General features: G+C 33.1%; 1 protein-coding gene across 1 annotated transcript in view; it reads left to right on the top strand.

Annotated features, from left to right (window-relative positions):
• CSMD1 (CUB and Sushi multiple domains 1) overlaps positions 1–21,992 on the top strand; it is a 519,811-nt gene that overhangs the window by 399,878 nt on the left and 97,941 nt on the right. Inside the window, 1 exon segment of the mRNA XM_077151716.1 lies at positions 18,319–18,513. Coding sequence (XP_077007831.1) covers positions 18,319–18,513 — 195 coding nt within the window.

Consider the following 21,992-nt stretch of genomic DNA (forward strand, 5'->3'; position numbering starts at 1 on the left):
TCAAAAAAGATTTAAAGAAACTACTTTTAAACCATTAGTAAAGTTGCTAAAATATAAGCACAATGACTCATGAATATAACTTGTTTTCACCCTTAAAAGGTGGAATACTTAAAACCCTTTATACCGAAGTAAGCCTGAGAAATGCCCTGGACTTGGGGGGTCTGTCAGATGACCAGGGCTTTGTAGATAGTGTGAGAAGCTGTAAGCTTACAATACCTCTGCTAACCAGCGTAGTCACAGTACCATATTGATTAAAATGCAAAAGAAGTAATCCTGAAGAATTTAATTTTGTCTCGTTTCTTTGTCTTCCAGAGCTACTAGGACAGTGAACCGCACAGGCATTTGGGTTAAACAACAAGCATTTATTTCATGGTTTTGAAGTGTAGACTTTCCGCTGACTTCTCATTTACGCTTTTTCCTGTGACTTTCTGTAACTGACTGTATTTGAATTTCCTCTCTTTATAAGGCTTGCAGTCATACCGATTAAGACCTACTCTGATTCAATGTGGCCATGTATTTACTAATACTAACATCTTTAAAAGGCCCTAATTACCAATGGGTTCACACCCAGAAGAAGGGGGATTAAGACTTGAAATTGTCTTATGTGGGTATATAAGTCAATTTCTAAGATCTGAATACGAATATAGCTTGAGGAAATTAATGGATTAAATATATATAGAACTTTAAAAGACATTACCTACATACTCCCCTGTATGTTGACTTATAACCTAATAATTATTCTACCATATTAGTTGTATTGAATAATTATTAAATTTAGTAATTTTACTAATTGTAAGTATATTGAATTATCCATCTTTGTTATGATTCTAAAACTATAGTTACCTAAAGATAGAAAAATTAAAACATTCTGTATATATATATATATACACATGTATTTGTATATATATATATATATATATATACACTTAAGGGTGCATATAGTTGGTTTATTTATTTTTATTGATAATGTTTTTTCTAATCATGTTTTTATTTAATGTGTATTTGACATCTAATTCCAGTAATCATCCCCACAATATTTAAAATTGAGCCTGATAAAGCCTATATTGATAATTGATACATGAAATTTAGTTTTCTAAAGACATTTATGCTCTCTTACTACAGGACTTCAGCTAGACTATTTATTACACTTTCCTAATCTTCCTCCTCATGTCTTCCCTTTGACCACCACTACCCCTCAGAGACTTTGGTATAGAGAAAACTTTCTAGACCATGATCTTGTCAGTTTAATATTAGCTCCTTTTTTTTTTTCTACTTTGGGGGTAAATATCTAGGATGTACCCTATTCTCCAGTGATTGATTTAAGGTTATATCTGAGGTCTGAACCACTTTTGGATGTTCAGTGAAATCTGCTTTGGAAACTAACTTTCTTTTAGGATAAATCCCTGGTATGACTATAATTATTAAGCTTGCATTAAATTTTTTAGAATAGAAACACTTTTTCTAAATTGTGATTTTGGACCAAAATCTAATATGCAATTGATAACTGTCAAAATTAGTATCAAAATGAAATAGGTAGGGTGCACTGGTGGTTCAGTGATAGAATGCTCATCTTCCATGCGGAAAACCTGGGTTCGATTCCCAGACCGTGAACACCCCCCCCAAAAAAGAAATAACTAAATTTTATAAGGCAATCTCCATAAGTAAAATTCAACCTCTGAAGTATAAGGGTATAATATAGCATGTCCTCATAAAGAAAGGAAAATATACTGGAGGACCTTCGGTATTTGAAATGCTTTTCTGAATCTGCATTTATCAAAGGTTCTAAAGTTCAGACTATGTCACTTTGGCCTTACAGTTACAGGAAATTGAAAACTCCTGAGGTTAATGCATGTGGTGAGGATTTATTGTTATAAGATATGAGGAGGGAAGGAAGGGACAAAAAATTATCTGAGTAGTTAGAGTCTAACTTCCTAGGACAGAATTAGAGTGTGTAACTGACTGTTCACTCAGCAGTGATCATTCTAGGAATGTGCCCCCTCATAAATCACATTTAATTGTCTCTCTCAGTTAGCTTCTACAGCAACTGCCAGCTACCAACTTGATCTAAATATCTGTTTCTCCCCATCCTGCTTTCTGTCTCTCTCTCTCTCTCTCTCTCTCTCTCTCTCTCTCTCTCTCTCACCATCTATCTCTCCCTCTGGCTCTCTGTCTTGATAACCTGCATTCAAAGTTTTAAAGATAGAGGATCTGACAGAGTCAGTTGGTCACTAGCCATTCATTTAGGATATTATATCCTTACTTAATCTGTAGTAATCACAAGTTTAGGTACCAAATCCTAGTTTTTCTGTTTTTTCCTTATAATGAAGCAGGCAGTGGTTCAGGCTTTGTTCTTATATAACTAAATATAACATATGCATAATAAGTTTAAGATTTAGGGTTATGCTCATCATAATCTTCAAATTACTCTTGAGTACAGTGTTAGACCCTTGTGAATATTCCCTAGTAAAACATTTCCATTGAATTATTCTATCACTAGGGAAATTAGGAAAAAATACTTATGCAAATAATTAAAGAACATTTAAGAAAATAAATGATTTTCTTTCAATATAGATCCCTAAGGATGTTCTTAAAAAGGAGAATTGTCTAATATCTGATTCAGTTTGGAGTATCAGTGCATGCTAGAGCACTGATCTTAAAAAGCTGACAACATATGGTACCTAATAAAAATATTAATAAAAACAGTACAACCAATCACCGCAAAGACCTTAAGGAATACTTTAGTCATAAGTGAAAAAACAGCCAGGTGAAAGAAAGCCATCGATGGTGTAAATAATGTAGATTCCCTTCCAAGAAAGGAAATAATGAAACTCTCAAATTTTTGACTTGAAAATCTATGCTTCTATTAGTAGTGCCATTTTTATCTTTTCTACAGGTTAATTTAGATTCGTTGGGCATCAACCATTTTATATAATTGTAAAAAGTAGATGCAATACGAATTTAATTATAGAGTGTAAAGAATTTTGAAGAATATTTACCAGTATAACTAAGTGGATGGGGTTAATTCAATATCAGTCTTATTTTCTTATTACAATTAGAAAATTTTATGGATGACATTACCTTTAAGCTACGGATAGTGTTAGAATTTTAACTATTTGATGGCACTGTAGTAAAATAATTATTTAAATGGGCTTGATTCTGCTGAAATATATTATTAAGACTCACTGTAGTAACAGAATGAGTAGAAGCCTGGGGCATAAAAAAAAGCCTGATATCTTAAAAGTGTTGGAAATTTCACAAATGAAGAAGGAGTAGTGCCAAGATGCTGGCAATTCCAGGTCCCTGAGAATGACAGAGTTGATGACCTGGATGCAATCAGGAATCTTGAGGAGTGTACAGGGGTAGGAACTTTAAACGCTTCAGGCATTTGTATCTGATGCCTCTGAAAAGCTTGGTCGCTCTGATCAGCTCATAAATTACTTAATAGAAGTTTATTTAAAAATTCTAAGAGTTCACCCTGTATTAATCCACCGACTCTTATTTTAAATAAACAACAATGTAGTCTTTTAGTTAAGCACTGAGGTTAACACAAAAATCAAACACAATGTCTGTTCTTAAGAAGCCCAAGTTCTGGATTCAATATTTGTGGAAGAGTTTCTTAATAGAACAAAGTTGAAATTGGATGGCATGGAATGCATGTATATAGTCTAGGCATCCTGGTATTCCTCCAAAGACTTTATATCCATTATTTACCTAAGCCAAGCTATCTTTGTTATTCAGGCTTCTAAAGCACTAGAACCACAGCTGACTTCTTCCTCCTCTATTTCCATAGATTGCTGATGATATGCAGAAATTTTTGCTTTAGCTGAGAATATGAAGAACAGTTATGAGGCTGATTAAATCATTTTACTCCAATGGCACCTAATCATAATTTTCCAAATCAAATTAAATGTGCTGGAACTAAACTTGATAATAAGAAGCACTTACCCACATTGGGTATGACAGGGGGAAATCTATATTTAAAAAAAGACAATTGTGTCCCTGCCTCTGGAGGATGATTAGAATATCACAGAAGATTTATGATAAGTAACTGTAATATATAAGGGGGAGGGCTGAAGGGCTTTATTTATGGTGGCAACACTGTCATTGTCTGAATTTCTTAAACAAAACAGCTGTTAGATTTCCTGTTTTACTACTAGCTGAATGAGTCTTTAATAAATCAGAATCACTCACAGTAAAAAGAGCCAATATTTCCCAAGTAGATTGCAAAGCATTTTGTGTTATTTCTAAAACAAGGCAAGTTAGAAAGTATTTTCATAGAAATTCTGTAGTGTACTGTCTGTACTTGCAACTAATCTGATTTGAGAATATAATTTTTTAACATTTTTAGGGAACTCATGCAGAAAATAAAATTCTCATAGATCCCACTCACACAGTATTCCTCCTTATTAACACTATGCATGAGCATGATACCTTTATTACAATTGATGAAACAATATTATTATTATTATACCATTAAATATAGTCCATGGTTTACATTTGTATTGCACAGTTCTATGTAGCTGCTCTTTAATTTTTTTATTCTGGTAAACATACATACAACCTATAATCTCCCCCTTTTAAGAATATTCAAATATATAATTCCCAGGCATTAATTACATACACAATGTTGTGTTACAATCAACACCATCCATTACCAAAACTTTTCCATTACTCCAAATGAACACTCAATACCAATTAAGAATTAACTCCCTTGTTCGCTACCCTGACCCCTGTCCCTGATAACCTGTATTCTGTTTTCTGACTCTATGAATTTGCTTATTATAAGTATTTCATATCGGTAGGAGCATACAATAGTTGTCCTGTTATGTCTGATTAGTTTCATTCAGCTATTGTCATCCATATTATCACGTGTCAGAACTTCATTTTTATGGCTGAATAATATTTCACTGTGTATATATCATATTTTATTTATCCATTTATCTTATCTGTTGATGGACGATTGCATTTCTTCCATCTTATGTCAGTTGTGAATAATGCTGCTATGGGCATGGTCTACAAATATCTCAGCCCCTACTTTCAGTACTTTTGTGTATATACATGGCCTAGTCTTGCCACATCAAATAGTTTCTGAGGAACTACAGAACAATTTTCCTCAGCAGCTGCACCATCTTACATTCCCACTGACAATGAATGTTACTATCTTCCCTCACTCTCTCCAATACTTATTATCCATTTCTTTAATAATCACCATTCTAGTTATGAAATGGTATCTCATTGTGGTTTTTAGTGGCATTTCTCTAATGACTAATGATGTTGAATATCTTTGTATGTGCTTTATGTCCATTTGCATATCTTCTTAGAAAAATTGTTTATACAGGGTTTTTTTTTTTTTGCCCGTTTTTAAATTCGATTCTTTGTCGTTTTTGTTGCTGAGTTGTAGGATTTCTTTATATATTCTGGATATTAAACCCTTTAATAGGAAATAGTTGGTTTCCAAACTGTTTCTTCTATTATGTAGATTGTCTTTTTACTTCCACGATGAAGTCTTTGATGTACAAAAGTTTTTCATTTTGATGAAGTTCAATTATCTATTTTTTCTTTTGTTACTCATGATTTTGTTGTAAATTCTAAAAAGCTATTGCCTAATACAAGTCCTGTAAGATGCCTTCTTATATTTTGTTCAAGGAATTTATAGTTCTGGTCTTACCCTTAGTTCTTTGATTGATTTTGCCAGCACCATTTGTTGAACAGACTGTGGTGGTTTGAAGCAGTGACATTTTGAACAGAAAACATGTTCATAAATTTAATCCATTCCTGTGGGTGAAAACACACTGCAAGTGAGACCTTTGATGGTTTACTTCAGTTAAGGTGTTTGTCCTAACTCATACAATATGGGTCTTAATCCTATTACTGGAATCCTGTATAAAAGAATGAAATTCAGACAGAGAGAAGGAGAGAAAGCCACAAGAAACAAAAAACTGAAACAGAACTCAGAAGAGAAGAAGAGACCAGGAGATTCCGCCATGTGCTTTCCAAGTGACAGAGACACCAAGGATGACCAGCAGCTATTGAAGTTTTTATGGCGATTGCTTTGGGTAGAATTGACATTGCAACAATATTTTGTCTTCTAGCCCATGAACGCAAAATTTCCTTCCATTTATTAAGGTCTTTCTTTGACTTAGTTTATCAATGTTTCGTGAACTTCTACATATAACTGCCTTACATCCTTGGTTAAATTTATTCTCAGGTATTTGAATATTTTAGATAATATTGCAAATGGAATTTTTTGTTGGTTTCCTCTTCAGTTGGCTTATCATGTGTGTATAGAAATACTATTGATTTTTGCATTTTGATCTTGCACCCTTGTAGATTTCTCAGTATTTTCTATATAGAGTCAAGTGAATGGTAAATGGGGCAGTTTTTCCTGTTCCTTTTCAATTTGGATGCCTTTTGTTTCTTTTTCTTGCCTAATTGTTCTAGTTAGAACTTTCAGTATAATATTAAATGACAATAGTGACAGTAGGCATCCTTGTTTTTTCCTTATCATAGGGGGAAAGCTTTCAGACTTTCACCATTAAATATACTCTTAACTGTGGATTGAACAAATATGTCCTTCATCATATTGAGGACGTTTCCATCTATTTCTAATTTTCTAATTATTTTTATCAAGATGTGTGCCGGATGTAAGAAATGCCTATTGGCACTGATTGAAATGATCATGTTCCTTTTTTCTTAAATCTTCTAATATGTTATGCTTGATCATTGATTTTATGTTGAATCACACTTGTATACCTGGGATAAATCCCACTTGATTATGGTTTGTAATTCTTTTAACATGCTCTTGGATTCAGTTTGCTAATGTGTGGGTGAGAATTTTTGCATCTATAGTCATAAGGAATATTGGTCTGAAATATTCTTTTTGTGTGTGATATCTTTATCTGGCTCTGGTATGAGGGTGATATTACCCTTATGGAATAAATTGGGAATTGTTCTCTCCTTTTTAAATTTTTGGAGGACTTGAATAGGATTGATATTAATTCTAAGAACGTGTGGTAAAATTCACTAGTGATGCTATTTGGTCCTGTTTTTTTGTTGTTGTTGTTGTTGGGAGGTTTTTGAAAACTTTGATTTAAACTCTTTACTAGTTATTGGTTTGTTGAGATTTTCTGTTTTATCTTGAGTAAATTTAGGTAGATTGTGTGTTTCTAGGAATTTGTCAATTTCATCTTGATTATCGAATTTATTGGTACAGTTGTTCATAGTATCTTCTTATGATCCTCTTTATTTCTGTGAAGTAAGTAGTAATATCCCCTCTCACTTCTGATATTATTTATTTGCATCTTCTATTGCTTTTTCTTTGTCAGTCTTGCTCAGGGTATGTTAGAACCAATGTTTGATTTTGTTGATTCTCCCTATTGTTTTATTATCCTCTATTTCATTAATCTCTGCTCTAATCTTTGTCATTTCCTTCCTTCTACTTTCTTTGGGTTTAGTTTGGTCTAACTTTTATAGATTCTCCAGTTGTGAGATTAGGTCTCTTATTTGATGTAAGTATTCAGAGTTATACATTTCACTCTCAATACTGTGGTGCTGCAACCTATAAGTTTTTGTATGTTGGGCTTCATTCACATTTGCGTCAATATATTTCTGAATTTCCTTTTTGATTTCTTCTTTGACCTATTAGTTGTTTTAAAATACATTGTTTAATTTCCGCATATTTGTGAATTTTCTATTTTGTACTCTGTTATTGATTTCTAGCTTAATTCCATCACATTCCATACAAGATATATTGGTTGATTTCAGTATTTTTTTTTAAATTTATTAAAACTTGTTTTTGACCTAACACATAGCCAATCCTAGGGAATGATCTATGTACTAGAGAAGAATATGTATTTTGCTGCTGTTGGTTGAAATGTTCTATATGTATCTTTTAGGTATTCTTGGTTTATAGTTTCCATTCAAGGCTTTGATTTGCTTTTTAATCATCTGTCTAGATGTTCTATCATTATTGAATATGGTATATTGAATTCTCCTATTCTTAATGTAGAACCATCTACTCCTCCCTTGAAGTCTTTTAATATTTGCTTAATATATTTTGGAGATCTGCTGTTAAGTGCATATATATTTATAATAGTGATTCATGTTGATTTAACCTGTTTATAATTATATAGTGGCTTTCTTTGCCCCTCATTACAGTTTTTTATTTAAAGTCTATTTTATCTGATATAAGTATAGCTACAGAACTCTCCTTTGGTTTATACTTGAATGGTATGTATTTTTTCCATCTTTTCACTTTTAAACTATGTGTTTTTGAATTTAAGGTGCTTTTCTTATAAACAGCATGCAATTGGGCCTTGTTATGTTTTGTCTTTTCCTCATTTGGTCAATTTATCTTTTGACTATAGAGTTCAATCTATTTGCATTTAAAGTAACTATTGATAATGTGAGACATTGACATTTTCCTGCCATTTTGCTGCTTGTTTTTTGTAACCCTTACACTTTTTCTCTCAATTCTTCTTTTAATACCTACTCCATATTTACTTGGTTTTTTGTACTTTACTGTCTTTAATCCCTTCTTTTTACTTTTGTATATTTTTCATATATGTACTTTCAGGCCTAAATTTAGCTTCCTAAATCTATAAAATCCACCTTGGAATTGTACGAAACTAACATCTATCAGATACGAATCCTATGTACTTCTGTTGCCAACCATTTTGTTCTCCTTTTTCAAATTATATCATTATGTAGTTTATGTCTGGAACCATAGATGTCATTACTGCAGCTTTCAGAACTCTCTCCTTGTGCTGGGCATTCAACAGTTTGACTATACCATGTTTGGTGTAGTGCTTTTTGAGTTTATCCTGTTTGGGGTTGATCAGACTTCTTTCTGTGGTTATTGATGTATGTTATTAAATTTGAAAGTTTTCTGCCATTATTTCTTAAAGTATTCCTTCTGCCCGTTCTCACTTTCTTCTCCTTGTGGGCCTCCATAACGTGTATATTGGTACTCTTGATGGTTTAACTGAGACATTAGGGTTTAAGGGATGATTTTGATTACTGAATTATATTCCTCTGCTTTCTGGTATATTGGACTGGACAGAGGGAAATACTTGAAATTCTTAAACTGTACTTCAGCTGCCCTGGTGTCTGAAATGATTGCAAAAGCCCTTATCTTATGCCTATGTGACTGTAAGAGCGGTTGCTCTTTTTTTTCTGGTCATTTTCTTCTAGGGCAAAGATCCTAAGACTAATGAAGAATTTGAAGTCACCTGTTAACTAGTTTCAGTCCTTGTATTTGTCAATCAGCTCCTTGCATCTGCTAGACTCTGCCATCGAAAGATAACTTGTTCCCCTCCTTTCCATTTACATCATTAGTATTGAATTGATAGCTTTGCCTCTCCTCCTTTCTGATTACATTCTCCTATTGAAATGATAATAACACTGTCTCCTTTTATGCTTAGAATTAATGGCCTCATCTTCCCTTTCTAAAATCCATTAAAATCTTGAACTCAGGGTGACAGATTTTGGGCCGCTAGGCCACCTGCTCTCCTACTACATGCCTAGTAATAAACTCTTTCTCTCTTTGAAGCCCCAGTGTCTCAAGAATTGGTTACTGAGTGTGTTGGGCAAAAGAATCCATGGTCTTTGTCTAGTAACAATTGTGTCCCACCGTTCTGTTATGCTCTGTTCACTTTTTGTTCATTCTTCATTCTGCTCCTCAGCCTGGATTACTTCAATTTCCAGGTCTTCATGTGTTCACTGATTCTTTCTTCTATCAGTTTCACTCTGCTGTTGAAACAGTCTAAGGAATTTTTCATGTCAGTTATTGTGGTCTTCAACTCCAGTACTTGTGTTTGATACCTTTAGAAAAATTCTCTTTTTGTTGATATTCTCATATCATTTATTATTTTCCTGATATCCTTTGGTTCTTCTTCTGTTATCCTTCATCTCCTTCAGCATATTGAGGATTGTTTTTTTGTCTTTTCTGGTATGTCCAACATCTGGTGTTCTTTGTTGATGGATTTTTATCTTGTTTTTATCTTATTCCTTTAGATTGGCCATAAATTCCTTTTCTTCATTTGTCTTGTCATGTGTTGCTGCACAGTGTTCATTTCAGTATTTAAAAAAGTTATTTCAGGGATTTACTTCTAAGGGCAGTCTTTGTCTAGGTCATATCCAGCTAGTGATATGACAGATGTTTCCCTGAGTGTCAAAAGCTAACATAAACAAACAAACCAATACAAAAAGCACCATTCCCTGTCTTTACAAATTTGCTCAGTTTTAGCTGGTGCTGTATTTGAGTTTAAGCCTTTGTTATGAAGATCAATTTAGGCAAATCTGAAGGGCAGGATTCTCTTATGTTTTCTGAGCCTGCTTCTTTGACTGTGCTTGATCATAGCCTTAGGAATTCCCCTAGTTACAGGAATCTGAACACTCCCTTTTACTCACAGTGGAATAGCGTTTCTCCCCCTTTCTAGGTGTTTGATTTAATGTCTTAAAGCAGGTAATCCTTCGTTCCATGCTGCTTGGACTTTATTGTTTCTTATATTGCTATAGCTGTTCTTAAATTGCTTCTGCTGAAGGGCAAGTTCTGAGAGGGTGAGCCGAGAAGGAGTTTCTTGTTCAGTCTTAGAGGTTACCATCCATTTTATTGGCACCGATATATAGAAACCACTGTCTAAGCACAGGTGTTATTCTGCTCCTCCAGAGCAGGGTAAGGGACCCACATTGGGAACACGTGGGGCTCAACACCATGCCGTAGGAGTGGGTGAGGAAGAGGACATGAAGTACACCATGAGCTTCTCCAGCCATTTTTAAGACTGCATTTTTCTTGATTTAGCACTCGTGTGATTATTAAAACCCTTTAAGTTTTGAGTTCTGAGGAGGGTGGCCAGTTTTTACCAATCATTAAAAGATTTTTTGAGGACCAGCACCCTGGAGCAGCTATGCCACCATCTCGGTCAACTGGAAAGAGCTAACTTGGTTTCTTAAATAAAAATGTATAGCATATATATTCAATATTTTTTTATCTACAGCAAATGTTCTCTTGAATTTGTCAAATGGAAGATATTATACCATAAAAATTGTTCTATTTAAGGTAATAGAAGATAATCTGTATTTCATTTTTTTAAAAGAAGAAATATAAGGAAAACTGGCAGATTGAGGACATTCTTGCAATCCAGCCATGCCTTTATGTTGCTGAAATCAGTTTACCCACCTAAAACTCAAATTTATTGATATATAAAATTTATATCAGCAAAATGCTTTATTTTGCTATCTTTTCCAAATTGGTAAACTTAAAAAAAATTCTTTAAAAATTGTATTATTTGAGATTTATATTTGAGTGTATTTGGAGTCATCAATGATTAAATTCTCAAAACTATATTCTATATCACTTATTGTTTTATAGAATAAAGTTAATTTTCTTTAAGTTTTGCCAGAGGTCAGAGATTTCCAGTTGTGTGGAGAATTCTAGCATAGTTTGGGGCAAGGTTTGGTCTAGTGTCTGTAAAATACAAATAATAATATATCTATCTTTCTGTCTCACTGCTTATGAGATCCCACAATGTAAAATTAGATATACAATGTGGAAACACCTTTGAAAAAAAAAACACTAGGAAAATATAAATCAATAGATGTAACACTAGTGTGTACTAACAGTCTGTTGACTTCAGATAATTGGGGAATGTTGTCATGTACACAGAAGAAGCCCAAGTGAATTCTAGTCTAACATATTTTTGTTAGAAAGAATGAAGTGTTTTCTTTAAAAAAATGTCAGCATGGTGGCAGTAAGGCTGTTTTATGTTGTCTTCTGACCATAATTCAACTTTGTCTTTGTAAAATCTTAGGGGATTTGTACATGTTCATTCCAATTGGCTTCTGACTGGCAGGGCAAGCCCAAGGTACAAATGTGTGTCAGGCTACAATAACAAATTTCAAGACTCTACTTCTCTTTCTCCCCAATTTCCAAAGTCACTCTTGCATTCTTTCTCCCATGATGTTCTACTAATATTTTTCTTTGAGTTCCTTGCTTCATATGTTCTACCATACCACATATTGCTCAGTTTTACTTTATTCCACTAATCTATGTCTAATTCATGAAATGAAAGTGTCCTGGTAGAGTAAAATACGCAGTTTTGCATCATTTTATCATAGGCCCCTAAATCTGGGCTATGCTTACGATACTCCTATATCCTATAGTTTTGCTTTCTTCTTTTTCACCATCTGAAGTACTGATATTGTGGGAAGAAATCAAATATTAAGGATATAACACAAGCTGTCCATTTTTCCTAAATAATTCCCTATTAATCTTTATGCATTGATTTCTATAACCATTTATATTTATATGTTATATAAATATAAATATTTATACTTGTAAAGATGGCAGACTCTTCGATTGACTCTAAGTTTAACAGTTTCAATTATTTTCTGAGAAAAATGTGGAAGTCGTATCAACTTTCTCTTTTTTCCAACCTAATTGAAAAATGTTCTTTGCATCATCATCATCACACTCCTAAATCCCTTTCTTCACTGTTTGCTTTTCTCTGGCATCACTAATTTGCAGAAAATCTAAAAATTAAAGAAATGAGCAAAAACGTAGGAAAAAGCATCTGCAATAACATTAGTCAGAGACAAACACAGTAACCTTTATTGCATGCATTTTAACTTTTCTTTTTGCCATTTAATTGAGGTTTAAAGCCCACAGTCCACTGAATCCTCAGAAATTATTCTCTTTTGCACAATATTATATGTGTATACTTTCTTAGATTTATATATATTGAATATAAGCATAAATTATAGTACAGTGAATCCATAGACCACTTTTTTCCCCAAAATGTTCTCCCAGAGGGGAAACTTTTTACTTTCTGAAGATTTTTGTGATTCTCATTAATTCAATAAAATAAAGTTTTGATATAATATGTACTCTAATAATAAGTATATATCAGTTTGAAGGAAAGAATCATATTACAAACAGAGGAAATGTCATATGCCAAATCAAGGAAGTATATTTTAATATAGCTAGTAGAAAATATGAGAAGGGTTTTAGAATTTGTGTCCAGGCAAGTTAGGGAAGTTGAATCCTCCAGAATCTTTGTTTGCAATGACTTAAAACCAAGGAAGAATACTTCCAATGTGCATGCGATCAAGAAGAAGTTTAAGGAAACCAATTTTCAAATCCTAAACATCAATATTTTACTTTTTCCTAAAATCAATCTGTCTGAATAGCTCTCTAGAACAGGATGATTCTCTTGTCAATCCACCTCCTCTTACTTTATCAAATAGTGGTCTTACTCTCACACATTATTCATTTCCTTATAGCACCTGATACCCAGATTCATTATACAGGCACAAGAATTTAAACAGTGTGGTAGTGATACTAGGAGAGACAAATAAACTAATGGCATAAAATAAATGGTTCAGGAAAAGATCCATACATGGAATGTCCCTAGATTTTTGACAAAGTAATATTGAAAAAGTGAGGAAAATGATAAATTTTTCAATAAGTGCTCAACTGGATACACATATGAGAAAAAGAAATGTTAACACCTACAGCAGGTAAAATACAAAGGTAATGCAAGATGACTGCACATATACATGTAAAAGGAAAAAAACAAAGCTTTAAGAAAACCGCACAGGAAAATGTCTGCATAACCTTGTATTAGGTAAAGATTTCATAAAGACACATAAAGCCTTAATTACAGAGAAAAATCTTGCTATATTGGACTGCATTTAAAACACATGATTAAGAGCAAGCCCAGAGAGGGTTAAATACTTGAAGGATATCTAACAAACAAAGACTGTTAATGAATTCCAACAAAAAAAATATAGGAAAATTAGGAGATAAATTGGCAAGAGACTTGAAGAGGCATCTCACAAAAGAGAAGCTCTAAATGCCATGTACATGAATAAAACTATGCTCAACTTCATTAATCATCAAAGATATAAAAATTAAAACCACTACGCCCTCACCAGAATGTATAAAATGAAAAAGACAGAAGATAACAAATGTTGACAAAAATGTAAAAAAAAACTGGAATTCCGATAATATACAGTGATGCAATTACTTTGGAAAAATGTTCGGCAGCATCTACTAAAGCTGAAAATACTTGAAGAGCCAACAATCCCACTTCTAGAAACATACCCATAAAGAACTGTGTCCACATATATGGTCATAGATGTGCTATTTGTAACAGCTGCAAACAGGAAACAGCCCACATATCCATCAACAAAAAATGGATATTATTCAATGCATAATATAGAAAAATCAGAATGAATATCATTGCTACATTTCTTAACATGGATCAATTCCCCAAGCATAATATTGCAGCCAGATATAACAGTACATATTGTATGGTTCCATTTATATAAAAAAGTTCAAAGCTAGGTTATACAAATTTGTTGTGTTGGAAGTCAAATTTATGTCTTAGATGTTGGTTTTCTTCCTTACTCTCCTTGAACTTTAATTTCCATTCCAGATATTGTGTGTGTGTGTGTGTGTGTGTGTGTGAGAGAGTGAGTATGTGTGAATAGCAAATGACTGAGTGTGGACATAAAGCATGACACAGGCTTCTGGGGTGCTGGTTCTATTTCATGATGAGGCTGTTGGGAAAAAGGGTATGTTTACTTTGTGAAAATTTGACTGTACAATTTTGATTTGTACACTCTTTGACTGTATGTTTCAATAAAAATTTACTTGAATATCTTTTCATAGATCAAAAATATATATAAATAAAACCTAAAAGAGAAGAAAAATCCCAAACTTGGTTTTTGTGTTAAGAAAGCCAGTGGCTTTCTTTTTGCAAGTCAAGTGAATTCTAAATTTTGCTGTCAATAAAATATTGTGAAGGAATGATTGATTAATTATTAAAAAAAATTTTTGACAACAGTGTTTTTTGATGAGAGTAAGTAAGAATTCAAAGAATTGAGATATTGCTTTAACAAAATTACTTCCTTTATCATGTACTTAGTTTAATTAAGTTTCTGAGGCTTTGCATCTATAAAAAATGAAAAATGGCATACAATTGAAATCGAACCTAGTCTCTTTCTGCCAATAGGTAACACATGAACTACTTGGGAATTAAAAGCCTTATCTCTATCATTAACTGGTATATTGCTGATTTTTGTGCTCAAACTAGATTATCAAAAATTGTAATATATTGTAAATTCAAACAAAATAATTATAGCTAAATCAAAGCTAATCTTTTAACAAACAAAACCTTATGGATAAAGGAAATTCAGAAATTTAATATTGCTACAGAGAAATGATAGAATTATCTATAAAGGACTTTTGAACATAAAAATATGGTAAATTAGGATAAATTTCTGTGGGAAATATGGAATGTAAGTAATAGATTAAGGAGAGCATACAATTAAACTTTTAAGTAGCTTTTTATTTTTCTTAAATGGGTAGTCAGATGTATCAAGTTGCTATAATATTAATTTCTTGTATTTGAATATAAATGATGTTTTATTTAAGAATACAGATATTTGCAATTATTTGAATAACATATAATTTCAATTATTTAAACTTATGAGGTAAACTTTTAGATATTTACTAAAAAAAATGCAAGGAGATAAATACTTGGGTGAAATTCTTTCAAGAATGTGCAAACAGAGTTTCTCACCAAAATTAAGAATTAGGCTTCTAGCTGATGGAGTGTCTAGATTACACATAGAAGAGGACAAAATGGAGACCCAGCTGGTGGTAGAGAATCTGTAGGGTTTAGTCCTCAGTTGGGTGAGAGTGTATAGAGCATGCATGAAGAAACACTTTTTTCAGGTTTCTGATTTGTGGTACTGGGTACTACTCACAAAACTTGGGAATTAGGAGAATGGAAAAGATATTCCAGGATTGTGAAGTGTTCATTTATATTCTATTTCAATTTTGTCCCACAAGGCTCAGAGGTTTGTTACAGGATTTTGGCTGTATTATTCTATCCATCCAAATTAATAAGAAACATTCTTTGTCATTGAACAACTTTATTGGCAGCAACAGGGCAGGCTGATTACTTTATGGAATTGTATCATTGTTTTTATATACACACAGCAAGCATTTATATAAAACTTAGACTGTATCTTGTTCTCCACTGCTTGGAAATGGTCTTCTTCATTTATATAACTCGTGATTTCACCACCTAAATAAGATTAGATAATGTTCAACCTCTGCTGGTTCTACACACTTTCTCCCTCAGATCATCTTTGAAAATATTAAACGGAATAAGAATTTCTGGAAACTTCCACTGTTTACCTCTCTTCTTTTATAAAACAAAGGACAAGATTGGCGCTACAATAGAATATTTATTCCAGTTCTTACTTTTCTTCTTGCACTTAATTTCCACCCATATGCTTTCCTTTCCTAGTTTTCTTTCTGTTATTTTCACCATCATAATATTTTCTTGGTGTGTTATTTTTCAATGACACCCCCCACACATAATTATATGTGATTAACCCTATTTTAAGTCAGGAAAATTGTGAAAAGACATGGTGTTTACTATAAAAGAGCTTATAGTCTAACGGGAAGAAAGAGATGCAAGTAAACAAAGCAGAATATGAACATTACAAAGCAAACCAAATAACATTTCCATGAAGAAAGAAGTAATCATGGAAAATTTGGAAATCAACTGTTATAGAACATATTAGTCCAAAGAAATTTCTCATTCCATAGTATAGCACAAACGAATTCTTTTTGGCAGAAATAGAATTTGTAAAAGGTAGCTCAGATGGTTAAATACAATCAAGCTAATTCTAGAAGTGCCATTTTTCTTTGTGAAATAAAATGCGTTTTACTTGAAATATAACGTGTTTTTAAAATTTTCATATAGATTCATAAGGTGAAAGTTTAAACAACATTTTTAGTAGTAGCAATGCACCCTGAAATTCTAAAGATGATTTCAGCTTTATTCATATCACTAAGTAAAATAATTTAACATTCATATTATTTTAGAGTAATAGTTTTATCTACAAATTAGCTAGGAGAAATGGATCTAAGGATTAATATTAAATTAGCAAATTCTTTTCACATTTAAAACCTCACTGTTATTTTTACTGTTTCAATACAAAAAAGACCCCTTTTCTTGTTTATTTGCACATAGTAGAGGTAAATTGTTGAAAGAATGCTAGATGAAATTTTTGTAACATTTTGATATACCTGAATCAATTATAATGAACTTTTATATAATGTAAATGTAAAGTATACTTATTAATATCATTCTTTTAAAAATATGGTTTCTCTAGCTAATTTTGATAAGCTTAATACATTAATCAAATTGGTCAATTTTGTGGGTATTGACTGTGATGGATGCTAGACAATGAAACTTTGTATTTTTTTAGAGAAGTGGTTCCTAACTTGTAAATTGCATTTTAATTTAAGTTTTAGACTCTTCAGAAAAATACATACTCACATGCACGCAAAGTTTTGCATATATTTTCAGCATATTTATTAATTCCTTGAAGTCCTTCCTAGTAATATTGTACTCTTGTACTGTCAGTACAGCAGCAGCAGTAGTGATAGCAGTTATACTGTTGTACAGTTGTACTTTTAGCACTGTTCTTCAAGTAACCACTATATTCTAGGCCTTTTCTTAACAGCATGAATAAATCTCATTTAAGACTTGTTACATCTTTTCCTGAACAGTACTAATGTAATGCACATGTGTCTTTGTGCATGCATAAATATAATAATATGCAGAGAATGCTATATATGGGTGTTAAATAGGGAAAAAGAAATGAGGGAATCTACTTGTTGAAAATTAGTGTCCAGACTGGTTTTTTTTTTTTTTTTTTAAAGGAAAGACAGAGAGAAGGAAGGAAGGAAGGAAGAAAGGGAAACATTTTCTTGTTTTTATTGTATTCTGTTTCTCCGTATTCGTTACATGGGCTGGGGCCGGGAATCGAACCGAGGTCCTCCGGCATAGCAGGCAAGCACCTTGCCCGCTGAGCCACCGCGGCCCGCCCTCCAGACTGGTTTTTGATTACACAGTTATTTTTCCAAGTTCCTCAGAAGGTATTGGAACAAATTATATATGAGATTGTCATAAATATGAGCTTATCAACCTAATGAAGATTTCCATCAACTCCAAATGTACAGATCAACTTTATGTGTAAGACCTTTACTCCTTTAAATCTCAGTCTGACTTACAAGATTTCCAGCACCCATGGAATGTGGCTATTAAATGCATTTTTCACATGTGATCATTCCTGCATAAGAATTTGTACAAGAGAGAAAACCTGGAATAATACGTAATCACATCTGTTTTGCATAGCTCAATCTGTTTCATGTGGCAGCCCAGCATTAAAATCAAGTTTGGCCTGTTCCTTTGTGAACACATGATGATGTTAAGTATGTTTCTTTTCTAGCGGCAACTTGTCCTAAAATTGAAGCTCAACTCTTAGAACATGTCATCTGGAGACTGGTTTCTGGATCATTGCATGAGTATGGAGCTCAAGTAGTGCTGAGCTGCAGTCCTGGCTATTATTTAGAGGGCCAAAGACTTGTCCAGTGCCAAGCTAATGGGACATGGAGCATAGGAGAGGAGAGACCAAGTTGTAAGGGTAAGTAATAGGTATATTCCAAGGCATTCTAAATTACTGACATAATGGCATCCTCATTTTTAAAGCACTGCAATCTATCACAGTCCTATAGATAAAATGTAAATGAATAGCATTTCAAACAAATATAATGATGAAGACCTATTTTTTAAGTGACATACTTAAAGCATTTTACTGGATTAGATGTAAAATGTTCTGTTTTCCTTTTGTGAATGATCATTCACAAGATTCCTAGTATTAGATTTCTAGTTTTAGAATTTCTAATATTAGAGTACCCAAATATTTCAAAACAGCTTAAAAACAAATATAAGCCTGTGTTTAAATAGATAACTATAATTCCATACACTGACTATTCAAAAGTTCTAATTAGGATCTTAGGGAATAGTATTTATGCTGAAGGTATTGTGTTCTCAAATAATGACTGTCTTGAAATGGGAGATTATTATTCTCTTAGGTACAAGATAAGCATTTAAGTCCTTGAGTTTGTTTCCTAATAAATATGAATAAATAGAAAAAAAACAGTATTGTTCAGAGTACTATTTGATTCAGACCTGTTTAGTATACAATCTTATTCATTGTTCACAGTTCATTATCATGCATAGAAACAAGTAGTTGGAACAGTGTAAAATTTATAAATACAGAGCTTAGTGAGAATAAACCAGAATATAAAGGAAAAAGACAAAAGAATTCATGCTTAGCTGTCTTTGATAATCATTTCATTTCGACTTTTAATAGAACAAATGTTAATTAAACACGTACTACAAGCTATTCACTAGGAACACAGAAATAAATTAGGAAGGATCGCTGACCTCAGGAAACTCTCATTCTTCATGGTCATGGTGAGCACGCATCCCTGTTTCCCCAGGACAGTCTTGATTGAAGTCTGTTTTCCAGGGTAACTATTAGTGGTTCCCTTGTCACTTTCTGAAAAGTGTCCTGGTTTGGATGATTAATTATACAGTCACTGAATTTGTAGTGAATTTCCTCTCTATTATATTTCTGCCACTTAGTAAACGCTCTCCTTCCCCAGATTCACACACGATCATTCTGACGTTTATCCACCCATGAAAGTCACTTTTGTGATTCAGAGGTTCAAATCATTAAAGTCAGGAGGAGAAGGAATTAGAACTTGTGCAGATGCAACATTTCTCAGAATAGTTTATTCTTGCCTTCCTAATTTCTCAGGGATGCCCAGTTACTGGTGGTCGTATCTGCCTAGGGAAGGAACGACCCTGCCAGCTGTGTATTTTGGCTACCACAAGCCTTTTATACTAAGGGCTCATATTACCATTCCGAAAGAATCTACCCTTAACTACTGAGAGACAGCTTTCTAATGTACTTTGATTTTGTGGCTCCAGTACAGGGATTGGCCCAGGAGCAATAATCAGTCACATAACCATTTATCTGCATGTCCCCCACCTGGGGACACACACATTTATTTTGTAAATGTCAGTGATTCCTTGATTCATATTGTGGTCACGATTTTTTTCCTATACAACATTTTGTTAAGGATTTATGGCCTTTTCTAGATGCATTTGGCTCCAACTGAAATCATTGTTTGCCTTTTCTTTGAGTGCTTTTATGAATGTTTATAGTTCCAATAGTCACAATTTGTCTAGTGGGAATTCTGTTTCCTTGCCTTTTTTATCTTGTTCTTCTGATAGTTTTGAAATAGTCCTTGTTTCCTTCGAAAGACAAAATGAATTATGCTCATTCTGAGTTTTCCTTAACCAAACATAGAATCACCTATTCTTCAAGAAGTTTTGGTATCTTTTAGTGGAGAATGGTATAAGAAACCAAAAGCCATGTTAACAGGTATGTATTATATCTATAGGATCAGTGGGATAGGGAAAATTGACACAGGACTTAGGGTCACTTTGTGACTCAACTGAAACTTTTCTGTTTGTTTTCTTTTCCCCAAAAGACCTAAGTTCATATTGGTGTCGTCAACTTATTTCTATCTCTACTAAGATTTTTAAAATTCTGCACAACTGAAGAGGTTATCAAAGATTTTTCACCTTTTTTATTAACATTGACATGTCATATTAGAGATTGTGATATTTAATAAGTATGTTCAAATTATGGGATTGCTTAGCATTTAGAAATCTTTATCCACTGCTCCGGCTTTCCTTCTTTGACTTAAATGTTTTGGAAATTACTCCAGATTATAGAAGTCAAAAACTCCCCTTCACCGATGTCATTTAAAACACACTTTCTTTTCTTTTTTTTTTTTTTTTTTATTAATGGAAAGAAAGAAAAAAAAAAAAGAAAGTAACACAACATTTAGAAATCATACCGTTCTACATATGCACTCAGTAATTCTTAACATCATCACATAGATGCATGATCATCGTTTCTTAGTACATTTGCATCGGTTTAGAGGAACTAGCAACACAACAGAAAAAGCACTTTCTTTAAAACAGATCCCAGCCTCTCTGAATGCAACCATTCTTAAGCTTTTTTATCTTAGGGAGTTTATATTCTTAAGCATGATTGAGGACCTATATTAGTTTTCTTTTGCTACATGACAAATTATCGCAAATGTGGTGGCTTAAAATATCACAAATTTGTTACCTCACATTTTCTGTGGCTCAGGTGTTCAGCATACTTTAGCTGGGTCCTCTACTCAGGGCCTCACAAAGCTAGAAAGTGTCAAGTAGCTTGTTGTTTGTTGACAGCACTCATTTCCTTTGGGTTATATGACAGAGATACCATTTTCTTGGTAGTTGTTGGAAGGGACATATTCTCATTTCCTAGAGGCCATTCTCAGTCCCTTGCCATCAGTCCCCTCTAGGCCCCAAACCTCATGGCCGTCTCCAGATTCATATCTCTCTAACTTTGGAAAAGACTCATTCCTTTTTAAGAGTTTACCTGATTAGGTAAGTTCCACCCAGATAATCTCAGTTTTGATTGCCTCCAATGTCAACTGCATAGAATTCTAATCACAGTGCTGCCTGCATTCAAGGGGAAGGGGTTTTCTAAGGTGTTTTTATATCAGGGGAGGGTATCCTAAGGTCCATCTAAGAATTCTGCCTTTACCATGGACCCAGAGAACTTTTCTTTATTACCATATTACCTAATAAAACCAAATTTATTTTAAAATAATTATTTTTTAATTCATTCAAACAAAACCGAGAAAAAGTTTGTGTGCTAATTTATTCAAAATAAAACAATGATGTGTTATCACAACACTTTTATAAATAAGTTTTTCATTTTCAAAAATGATAAAAATTATTGAGGACAGTATTATTGTTTTAAAAAGTTACAGGTCTCCTTAATGTCTGGCTAAATAGAAGAGAGCTAGATTTTCATATCATCTTCTGCATTCACTCCTGTAATATGTTGTTTTGTTTAAGGTCTGTAGAGAAAATTCAACTGTGATAAAGTTGGAAAATGAAGAAGCTTGTAGACTCTTGAAAGAATATCAGGGACTCCTAGGAGTTTGGCAATCATATTTTGAAAATACCTGTTATACACACATG

The sequence above is a fragment of the Tamandua tetradactyla genome, chromosome 3 (genome assembly GCF_023851605.1).
Source record: "Tamandua tetradactyla isolate mTamTet1 chromosome 3, mTamTet1.pri, whole genome shotgun sequence".
NCBI classification, from domain to species: domain Eukaryota; kingdom Metazoa; phylum Chordata; class Mammalia; order Pilosa; family Myrmecophagidae; genus Tamandua; species Tamandua tetradactyla.